The 12,238-nt window shown below is 40.2% G+C and overlaps 1 protein-coding gene across 1 annotated transcript in view; it reads left to right on the forward strand.

Annotated features, from left to right (window-relative positions):
- Positions 1-12,238, forward strand: part of MPPED2 (metallophosphoesterase domain containing 2) — a 120,998-nt gene that overhangs the window by 32,562 nt on the left and 76,198 nt on the right. The window contains exon 3 of the mRNA XM_015406281.1: positions 1,901-2,126. Within this exon, the coding sequence (XP_015261767.1) occupies positions 1,901-2,126 (226 nt within the window). The remainder of the gene's footprint in view (positions 1-1,900; positions 2,127-12,238) is intronic.

Below are 12,238 nucleotides of genomic sequence, written 5' to 3' on the forward strand. Positions count from 1 at the left end.
CTTTCCCATTCCAGAAATGCTAGGAGTCCAGTCCACTGACTTCAGTGGTCTTAGAAGGACATGACTCTGTTGAGGATCGCAGTGTTAGATGCTTTAGTCTTTCCTATATGTGGAACAAAAGAAACCCCAGGTTTATTAGCAGGGAACATGACAAAGCCTAATGCTTAGGAATCCACGAGCACAGGTTTATATTCAAAAAAATAATCTATGTAATCTTACTGGCAGGAGATGACCAAAGAACTACTGTATACGTGGCTAAGTTTTTGTTCTCTGTAATGAAAGTACAGGCTGAGTTAACATCCTGTGTATAATTGGATTCTAACCCTTAAACCCTAAAACTATTAGTTACTTTAAGATGAATGTTGTATACTGAGATTTTATGTAGATAATTAATTAATAAAAATGTTTCTGCTTCTGAATGGTCTGTGGGACGTAATAAAAACTTAACTGAATATATGTAAAGAAGAAGAAAAGTAGAAATGTTTATGGTATTTTAAAAAGCACAGAGTAGAAAATGTTAAAATGGCAATAAATATGGAACAGAAATCTATAAAAACGTGTCTACAGCCTCATGCCAGGTATGTCCGAGTGAGATTCTAAGCACACTTCTAAACAAAACATTGTTTTTAAAATCATTTTCAAGTTGGTGTCTAACAAAGGAGCTATCCCCAATTCTTTTCTTTCCTAATTGACTCTTCTCTTCTACCAAGAGTGCCAAATGTATGCATTTCAGGTGGAGAGAAATGTTACATCTTGTTTTGGGACAATGCATTAAAGTATAGAAATATATATGATCACAGCAAGGAGAAAAAGAAAATGAGTAGGTTCTTCTAAACCATACACCTGTGAATGGCTAATCACAGAGACATGTGATTGCTAATTTGAATCTATCAAAGACAAGAAAGAGAGATATTATGAGCAAAACTGTTAAACTTCAAGGTACTTCTAAGGTTGCCACTGGAAGTGCCAGACATGAAATTCCACATACGTCTCAATAAACAGACTTTCTCACAAGGTGGAGGTGGGAAAAAGAAAGGCTTCTGGCATCTTGCCAAAAAGGATTTGTATCACCTTAATCGGCTTAAAGTGGAAGGCGATCAAGGCTATGGATCCTTCTGCTAGAGAAGTACTGTGTGTCCTTCAACCATATCCTGAGAGAAAGAAAAAAGCCTTAAACTAGAGAAGAGAGAAAATAGGATGGTATACATTTTGTAGAAACTTCACCTTAAGAAATGCATCTCGCTATTTTGGCAAATTTGGGGATAGGGGATATGAAACAGGATGGAAAGATTTGTTTATAAAGATTGAGGGCAGGAAGGGCTGTGGGGCTCAGTGGAAGAACATGATTTGCATGCAGAAGGTCCCAGGTTCAATCCCCAGTTTCTCCAGTTAAAAGGGCCAGGTAGTAGATTATGTGAAAGACCTCTGCCTGATCTTACAGAGACTCACTTTTAGCCAGATCCTCAATGTGTATACTACAATAGCTAACATACCAGAGAACACTTGCCATGTAAATTAATCTGGAATAATTTAGCATTCCCAACACTCCATACTTACAGTCTCGAATGGATAAATATGCAATAGAGAATATGGTCTTCACTTTCTTACAAATCTTTACTCCGTTACTAAGAGCATGACAGAACGGTCAAAGGATGTTAAGAGGTAATCCATCTACATTGATCTGGAGGTTCTCCCTGAATTCTTCAGTAACCTTAAGAGTGTTTGAGAACATAGGTGCTTATACATTTCTTTAGCATATTTTTGCTGAGTGACACAGTGTGTCAGTAAAGGCTTTTCCTTTACACTAAAATGCTTATATATCCAGTATGCCCTTACATTTGGGATATTTTGATGTAGGATGCAGGTGTACTAATTAAATGCGTTTTTGTTGTCCTTTCAGGAAACCTGCCATACGAATATAAAATAGTGATTGCTGGAAATCATGAACTGACATTTGATAAAGAATTCATGGCAGACCTTGTTAAACAGGATTACTACCGGTTTCCCTCGGTATCTAAATTGAAACCAGAGGATTTTGACAATGTTCAGTCACTTCTGACAAACAGTATTTACTTGCAAGACTCTGAGGTAACCGTCAAAGGATTCCGGATATATGGTGCCCCTTGGTAAGTCTCAGTTAAAACTTCCTTGGCATGTATATATGACTAGGTTAACTAATTGCAAGAATTCCTGCCACAGATAATTCTGTGAGGTCTGTTGAGAATGTATTTGAGAACAGATATGTAACTAAACTTGTAATATGGTCAGTATATTAAATTAATGTGAGTAAGTTCTGTAAGAACTTATGTTTGCTTTGGGAAGTATTGTTAATTAGTTTTGTCAAGTATTGCATTTGGGTATTTGACAGTATCAAACATTTGGAGTAAAAATTCTGATTAGTCCTGACAGAGAATAAATTTTAATTTTAATAATCGTTTGACCATGAGTGAGATGTATACATTGATATTATTATGAGACCAGTGGGGACCCACAAGGAACTTACAAGGGGGGGGGGATCCCATTCCCACTGCCTTTCCTTCCTCCCCTCTCTCCCATCCCTTTTCTGTCGCTCATGCCCTTTACATTCTGTCTCCCCCCACCCCTTCCTCCCTGTCACTCATACCCACTTTGTCTTCTGTCTCCTCCATCCTTGCTTTTGTATCACTCATGTCCTCTTGCTTGCTTTCTCCCCTACCCCTTCTTCCCTGTCCCTCATGACACCTTGCCATGTACCTGCTGGTGGTCTTGTCATTGCCTTCTTGCTGCCTGTTAGCGTGCAGTCATCTTTCTTCCCCTCCCGCATTCCTCCTTGTGTGCCTGCCTGCATTCAGAGAACAGTTATCTGAACTCGCACAGTGAACTGTTCTCCTTCTGGGGGGTTTTCTGTAACCCCTCCCCCTTTTAGTAGCTTTAGGATTTTCTGCAAGCCTGGGGGTTCTCCCAAGTGTGGGGGAAAGTTTCTGTTTGTCAGTGTGGACCTGTGACTGTTAGATATATAGATAATTTGTTTGGGTGTCTAAATGGTGAATGCTACCATTGAATACAGCAATCAGAAGTGGGATTTGAAATCTTAAAATAAGTAAAATAATAAATATTATAAACCATTATAATAGCACAGAGGGGTGGATCCAGTGATTCCCTTACCCTAAGTGAACAATCTGCCCCTGCCGTGTTCCTTCAGCAGATAAAATATTGAGAAGACATGCTGATCTGGATGTCAGCTGTAACACAGGTACACTAGAAGAAAGGGTTAATGCACCGCCTGGTCTCTTCATAGATCACTTTAACCCATTATCCGTGATGGACGTTGACAAGTTCCTTGTACCCAGGACCCTTGCCTATCCTGGCTGCTAAAATCATGTAAGGACACCATCAGCAATCTGTCAACTTCCTCCAAACTGAGCGGGGATCCGCCACATGGGATATGCAGTCTGCACTGAACACTCTAAACCCTGCGAGGACGTGCAAGGGGCCTCAAGTTTGCTCACTGTTGACAGATTGCTCGCATCTGTGCGTCCAACCACATGCTGCCTGGATCCGTGCCCTTCCTGGCTCATTAAGGCGGGCCATGCGGGGTTTCGAGTTGCCGTACGGGTGAGGCACTTAAGGCTGGATCTGGCTCCCACGCGCCCTGTTAGCTTGATGATCCTTGATGATTATCACCAGTCAACCCATCATGGTGTGACCGCCATGGCAGAGACCCTCCTCCACTCTCTTATTGCCATTGGACTCTTTCAAGAATGACAGAGAACAGCTAAAGCCTGCACTCCCCATGAAGGCTGCATTTAATAGCTTCAGGCTCTCTGGATCATTGGGATCCATCCCCCCTCCCCATTTTTTAAAGCCTGCCATTAGTCTGCCCAGGTATTCTGAGGGCTCTTCATATTTTCCCTGCTTTATCTGCCAGACTTTATTAAAGCTGACAGTTTTGGGGATAGCTGTCTTCAGGGCATCTGTCAGGTATTTTCTGTATCTAGCCACCTTATCCCTGTCTGCCTGAGTGGCATGGTCCCACCCAGGATCTTCAAGTGGCACTATATCATTCACAGATTGTTGTGCGCCACCTTGGGCCTCCTGCTGTGTCAAATCAGCTGTGCAGAGGGCTCTTGCCTTGTCTATTATCAGCTTAACATCTTCTAGGGCCAGGATCTGATGTAAAATCTGTTCACAATCTAACCATGTTGGCCTATGCATATAACAGAAGTTAGCAAATTCTTGAGCCACCTTATCTGGATCCTCTCTATATTTTGGCAGGCTACGTTTCCAGATCATAAAATCTGATGTGGAGAATGGTGCATAGACAAAAGAAATTCCACCTGTCGCCGTCAGTGCTTCTCTTAGGGGCATCATCGTTCTAAGGTTTTTAAGGGTAGCTGTAGCTTTAAGAGTGGCTTCCCTCTTCCCCCTCTCCTCTACTACAGGGAGCTCTGTTTCTTCTTCACTGTCCATGTCTGTTATATCTGCTTGCCTTTCCTCTATCTCTTGGGACAGCCCTGCCTTATAGCTAAGCAGAAGGAAATAAACATGGCTTGCCTCCCTCTATTTTCTCCTTCCCTCTGCTGCCCCACCAGCCACAGCCGGGACACTCTCCTGGAGCTTCCTTCTAGAACTTGTTGTATTTCTTCCTACAACGGGCCTTACTCCTAGTATATAAATAAATCTCACTTTGTGGAAAGCATTCCCTTTTCAAATAAAATAAATCTTCCTCCTGTAGAAAATTTGTCCTCCTAAAAAGGAACCATTGGATTCAATGCTTAAAATTTATTTTAATCACAGAAGATTGTATTTGTTTGGCCAAGTAACTGAAGTTAGAACATGAATATGGTTGACTATACTAGCTGCATGCTGTTTGATTTGTATAAAACTTTCTAGAGCTATCCAGTTAAACTTGGTGTCACCTCTTTTTTCATATGAGTTTCATATGAACACTTTCCTTAAGTGGGTAGATCATTTGATCAATGCAGTAAATTTCTTTACCCACATTAAGTAAAACATAGTGGGTTGTATCTCTTCTTCTATAAGTGAAATGTCTTAGTTCTGTTAGAGGAAAACTTTCCATTGAGTGGAAGGGACTCCTTGGAGCCAAACTTATACTCTTCAAGGAAGACATTGTAAACCTTGTTCTCTCTGCTCTTCTGCTGATAATTTGCTAATTAGTTACTGTATATACTTGAGATCTCTCAACTGAATACAGGAAAGTTTCTGGTTATTTAACCCAGATTGTTTATGTGTAGTATTTTCAAGAAAAAATGATAGATGACTGCTGTCCACAGTTTCTGCTAGGATTGTTCCCTCTAAGCTGAGTTAGTGTGAATTAGCTCACAGATTTTTAGCCTCCGGCTCACACATTTTTGTCTTAGCTTAGAAAGGATGGCTCCAGAGCAAACTAATTTATGCAGCAGTTAAATTGCTTGCTCGCAACTTTAATGCCAGTAGCTCAAAAAGTAGAATTTTTGCTCGCAAGACTCCACAGCTTAGAGGGAGCATTGGCTAGGACTATTTGAAATGAACATTTTAAAATGATTTAATCCCTTTGTTTTCACATTTCGTTATCTTGCAATTTAAGGTGGATTTTCTCCTTTAATTTAAAGCATCAGCAAAACAGGCAACAACCACAAAAAACAAATCGCTGTCTCCCCCAAGTATTATCCAGCTCAGCTGCAAGAATATTTGTCCATAAAAATACTGACTTGTTATCTTTATAGAATTGCTTATTCTATATACGCTATTCTAGCATTTGCCTGCACTCCAGGATATTGCATAGTTCTGCTGTGAATAAATCAGCAGAAATATGTGAAATCTTTCATCTTTATGTGTGAGTGGTCTGGTGCAGAGCTGCCTCACATAAGAATAGTTTCTGCAGCTGTGGAGACCATTACTGACACTCATGGCCCTGAAATTACAGTGGCATCTGACTATAGTGTATCTGAGTGTGTGTCAGGAATGGAATATAGCACAGATTACACTGATAAGATGCCTATCAGAGCGCATCCCAGTGGGATGCTGTCTGGAGACTGTGTACTGCTATTATTGATATTACTAGTAGGACTTCCTGTTGTCAGGTACCATGATGTCACCTTTTCCTCAATTAGTAAGGGTAGTTATTTGTGCATATGTGGTGAAAGGAACATCCCTTATACTAAGTGAAGTGTTTTGCTTCCACCACCACCCTCATTTGAAAATAAAAACGTGGATAAAAATTTTTTTGTTTCCTGCAGTTCATATATCTTCCTTGTAGAAAAGGCATATGGAACTTTAACCTGGTAGTTTATTATTTATTTAATTCATTTATACCGTGTCTTTCTCCCCAGTGGGGACCCAAAATGACTTATATTGCTCGTCTCTCCTCCATTTTATCTCCACAAATGCCCTGTGAGGTAGGTTAGACTGAGTGTGTGTGAGTGGCCCATAGCAGAATGGGGATTTGTACCTGGGTCTTACAGATCCTAGTATGAAACCCTGACTACTACCGACACTGCCTTTTGTGGGGTGGCTGTTGTTGAACAATAGTAAGCAGCTAGGCCAGGGTGAGTCATGCAAGTTGGGTGGTAGTAAGTCACCTGGTGGTTATTGGTGGTCCTGACCTCTGTGAGTTCTTGTGAGTCAAAGGCCGAAAGATCCCTGGAAAGGGCTCCACCCCCTCCTTCTATTATTGGGGTTAACCTGATTTTCTTTAATGATTTCAGATTTTACTGCGAACCTGAGGCTTTTTCAGGTTTATAGAAAGGTCTTGGTGTTTATGACCCCAGCCCTAGATTTAAATATCCACAGAGGTGGCCATGTTGAGAATTAGATATACTGATATTGTCAAGGTTTCAGTTTCACTTCTCTTTGTTCTGCTTCACTGTTCACCTTGCCATGCTGTAGGTGGGAGGGAATTCCTGAGGGGAGTGTGTGTGGGATGAGTGCCTGTCTGTAGTAGCCATAATTATTCCTCAAGTTGCATCCCTCAGCCTGTTCTCATGGGATTTGGCCTTGGAGACGCTTTCGCTAGGCTGGAGTAGATAAGACACCGTATATCTGCCAGGGTTGTCATAGAAATGCAAGTGGCTGAATGCTGACGTATGCATGGGATGTGGGGTGCATTGGGTTTTACCTATAACCTCTGAATTTTGCGCGCTTTCTTTAGTCCTGGCAAAGAACCAGTTCCTGTAGTAAGCATACCTCTAATAAAGCATCACTGCCAAAAGTGTTGTGGAGAGTGTTTTAACTGGGGATCTGGCAGATATTCATAACAAATCTTAACTATGATCAGAGTAACTATTTAATAGCAAGGATATTTGACTCACAAGGCAATCAAATATCGTGAAGTCGGGACATTGTCAGACTTGATAAGTTCCAACTCTAGTGACTTTGCTAATTATAAATGAGTGAAAATAATTTTTAACGTGCTTCTGGGTTGTATGCATGCCTGTTAAACATGAATCATATCTTCATACCCTTGTTTAGATTAATTTGACCTTGCCTAGTTGTTTAAAAATCTTTTTTAATGCCTACGGTGTTTCCTAATGAGCCAAGATGGCTATAATTCTATTTAAGAATATCTCTTGAAGACATTTCAGAATCTTTACCCAAGTATCTACATTGAAGAAGACAAGGGCATCTAAGGGCCTTAGTAGCACAGTGTGGTTGAAGCTGGAGGGCAGAGTGCTCTGTGAGCTCTCTGGAGTGTCTGTAGGCAAGATTATAATGATGAACCATTTCAGTAAGCCTTGGACAGAGAGAGTTGCAGACATTCTTTGCTGTTAAACGTGGGGATGAAGTTTTGTGAAAAGAAACTTAAGGTTATTCTCAAGAGCGGAAAGAACTACGATAAGTTTGAAATATTTGAGAAAGAAAGCATTTCTGCATATCTTTCTAATACAACGTAATCTAACCCATATTAGTTAAATTGAAACTATAAGGCCTTTGAGAACAATTCAGCTGCATTAAGAGTCAGTGGACATTTTGCCATTGACTTTATTTGGAGGTGGATTCTACCTTTTCACTGGAATTGTGCTAATGAAATCCTGGTAATGTATTTTCATGCCAAGTCATGCTTATTTATTACTGATAGCCAAGGGCCATAGCAATCTTAACATAGGATACAGAAATTTTGGTATCAGGATGAACATAACTATCTAGGTACTCTGAATCAGGCTGATAAACGTGGATTTAAAAAAAAAAGAATATTGGGTCTTGTTTATCTGTTATCTCTCTGTGACATATTTGCTGTAATATTATACAGTGTGAACTGCTACTGAACAGGTGCATAAGCAGCAGATATTATTTTTAAAATATGGCTCTGAATTTTGGGTGCTGTGTGCATTCAAAACTGTTACAATGAAGGTTTGGTTTTTATGCTTTGTAGTTTGAGCATGCTGAGACATATTGTCTCCTTTGTTCTCTGAACCCTTCAGCCTGGATCCAACTTTCTCTAGCTGTATCAGAAGTTATTGCACTTTGCATATTGCATGTATGCAAGTAGGCTCTTTGCTATGAAATAGTAAATGAAAACAAATCAAGAAAAGATGTCCTCTTAACCAGACTAGAAATAACTGCAACATGACCCTTTTTCCTGTAGCAAAAAACACTGCACTCTTAACTGCTCCTTATTCCTTCTCTTTTTGCACATTGATACTGGGGTTTTTAGGGCAGAATACCAACACAGTAGGGATTGTATTATACAAACAAAGGAAACTTGAGAACCACCCCAATGCAGTTCTCTAATCTGACTTCAGTTAAGTCTGTAATTTGTGTCAAACTGTGTTAAATATGTGTGTAGTTTGTTGGCTGGTGGGGGAACTGAGAAGAGGTGAGTCTTTTAGGACTCCCGGTTAAAGACACTTGTCCCTTGTTTGCACAGGTTATTGCTGATTCTAAAGTAGCAATTTTCAATTCTACTTTTTCAGGTCTAGGGAAAATACAAAACGGAGTTAACTGCCTTTGTAGTTTTTACAGCTCCATTGGAATATGGAAAAGAAATGTAAAATACAGAAAAGAAAAAAAGTGGGTTTTTAAAAATTTAATGATGCTTTGTACTGTTTGTCTCATAAGAACATAAGAAGAGCTCTGCTGGACCAGACACAGTGGTCCATCTAGTCCAGCATCCTGTCTCACACAGTCGCCAGCCAGTTCCTCTGGAGGGCCAACAACAGAGGATAGAGACCAAGGCATTCCCTGATCTTGCATCTTTGCACTGAGATTCAGAGGTTTACTGCCTCTGAACAGGACATTCCCTTTAGTCACCATGGCTAATAGCCACTGATAGACCTATCCTCCCATCCAATCCATGCTCAAATGACAACCCTTCAGGATTCTATATCTTAAATGGGGACTGTCTCAGAGGGAATTTTTTGTGATTCATTATCTCCTAACTATGACTCAATGAAAATTCAATGTCTTTGAATATACCTCTAGTGAGTGACCCATTGTTTATTTGGAGGCACATACACATCTTGATGTTGATTTTTGCAACCGCTGGGTGTGAGTACTCTTATTGTTTGAATGAAAAACACTTGATGTTTATTGGTTGATGTTTGCCAAATGAAAATGTCTGGCAAAGGAGCTCTTCATCTTTCCCATTGGTGTGTTGTTTGCAAAGTCTTGCAGCTAGAATCTAGGAAAGAAGCCAGTTCTAAGTAAACCCACTTGTATTTAGAATGGGAGAAGTCTTGTAGGGTTTTGGATATGTTGGAGGATTTGCCTCTAGTGAAATGGGTCTGTATAGAGAGCAGGGTTGCCATTTATAAGGTTCTGGGTTCAAATGTTGTAATTTCTACTTAAAAGATCTCCAGTAGTAGGGCTGTGTAATATCTTGGCATAAAGGCGCAAGAATTGTCTCACCAGCTGAGACCAAGGTCCATCTAGTTCAGAATCTACTTTTCCATAATTGTCAGTCAGGTGGCTCTGGGAAGCCTATAAGCAGGGACTGAACAAAAATAGCCTTTCTCTGTTATTCCTTTATATGTAATGGGTAGTGTTCATAAGGCCTCTGAACATGAAAATTCCACTTAGCTGTTATGGCTCACAGTCATTGACAGACCATCATAAATTTATCTTATCCTCTTTTAAAGCTACTGAGGATAGCAAACATCACCAACCTTGTGGCAGAGAATTCCATTCAATTACTATACACTGTATGAAGAAGCAGTTTCTTTTGGCTGTTCCAAATATGCCGCCAGCCAATTTCATCATGTAACCTCGTTCTTTCTGTTTTGTATTTTTTCTATGATGATACATTTTTAAATGTAATATAAAATTATGGAACCACTATCAAATTCAAGGCCCTGGTCCAACTGCAGATGTGGGCAACCAGTCAGGGCTTGGATGAGTTAGTTATGGTTTGGATCTAACTTCAGAAGGAGATCAGCATGGGCAATGTGTGATGAAGTCTGCCCAGTGCAGTGGAAGGGAGATATTCATTGTTGCTGGATCAGGGCAAGTATACAGACCCAAACTACGTGAGCAATCATGTTAAATATTATTCATAAAAGTTGGGTTATGTGTTTTTTTACTTCATTTATAGTATTTCTTTTCTGCTTTTTGGTCACAAGCTGTTTACAATAACAAGAACAAATTTAAGACACAACATAAATGGCCAACAACATAATGCACAACAAATCAATAAAACATTAAAACCATGTGTGCTTTTAAGAGTACTACTTAGCTGAATAATAAGGGTATCTCCCCCCCCCCCCCCGGACTCTGTCTGGGGGATTGGATGCAGGTGCTCTAGCCCAAAAGACTCATGGGCCCTCAAGTGAGAGATGCTGGCAAGTTTGATTTATATGCAGTTCATTTGGAATTTGCAGAAGAGAAAATCCTCATTCTCTGATTCAGTTAGTGGTTTTAATTTAAGAAGAGGGATCAAACCAAGAATAACAGCTGCAGTTCTTAGAGTTTCAGCCTGTCAGAGGTTTCTAAAGAGTAATTGCCATCAAATTGGGAAAACTGACTATAACCCATATATTTAGAAAATGCAAATTGCCGCTTGGTATGGCTATAGGAAAGAAATATCAGTCCATATTCATTACAGGTGATTTCTCCTGATACATCTGAAAGCTTTTTAAAGACCTAAGAGAATTTAAGTAGTTCCTACTAACTTACAATTTAGTAGAATTTGTGTGTAGAAAATAACTTACAGCACACAGGAGCATTCATGTGTGTTTGCAATTGAAGTGTGCGGTGGTGCATATCTACAATCTCTAAGGTGTAGAAAATTTGAGTTTCATCTGATGGGTCTGGTAGTATTAATGCCATTAGCGGCAGAGCTGCTGAAAGTAGAAAGACAGTGTTTGGAGAGAAAGAGAAACTCTGCAGTGTTAGCATGGAGCCTGATAGGATTTTCTCTTAAATTGTATGGAGTCAGAGGTGACATTTTAACATGAATGTATCTACTTCTCAACATGTTTTATTGTGGCATAACCTGGATGTAAACTTGAGGATCTGTCCCCACAGTGCATAGACTATATCTAGTTTCATGTTGGCTTACAATATTATAATACACTAAGGGGTATTGTGGTATTTGAAAAAAATTGACTGTAATTAACTGAGATATCTAATGCCACAGAAGGAAATGAGGGAGAGAGGCCCCTCTGCCTGCCATTTGCTGAGCAGCTCAGATCCTAGATAATGACAGAGCAACTAGAAGTGCTTTGAAAATGAAATAACATCTCTGCGTTGAAGTCATTCTAATAGTGTTGCCATATGGCTAAGTTGTCTGGATTTTGGGCATGCCACTGGATGCCTGGGTTGGTCTCTCTCTCTTTTTTTGGCCATCAAGTCACAGCTAACTTATGACAACCCCAAGGGTTTTTTAAGGCAAGAGACATTCAGGGGTGGTTTCCATTGCCTGCCTCCGCATTGTGGTCCTGGATTTCCTTGGAAGTCTCCCATCCAAATACTAACCAGGGCTGATCCTGCTTCGCTTCTGAGATCTGACGAAATCGAGCTAGCCCAGGCTATTCAAGTCAGGGCATGTTGGTCACTACTTGGTTTCTGTTCTGATCTTTGTCTGTCTGTCTCTCTCTGTATCTAGCCCTTGTTGGAAGTGTGAACCTATCACCTCCATCCTAAGAAAACTTCATTGGTTAGCAATATGCTTCCAAGTTCAGTCTCGGGAGTTCTACATGACCTGGGACCCAGACACCTAAAAGATTATCTATCGTAGTGTGACAGGGAATGGCTGCTCTTTTACCTAATGGCCAGCTCAATAATAATGATGATTATTATTATTGTATGGCATTGTGTGTAGAAT

Source organism: Gekko japonicus, unplaced genomic scaffold (genome assembly GCF_001447785.1).
Source record: "Gekko japonicus isolate JY-2015 unplaced genomic scaffold, Gekko_japonicus_V1.1 scaffold1464, whole genome shotgun sequence".
NCBI classification, from domain to species: Eukaryota; Metazoa; Chordata; class Lepidosauria; order Squamata; family Gekkonidae; genus Gekko; species Gekko japonicus.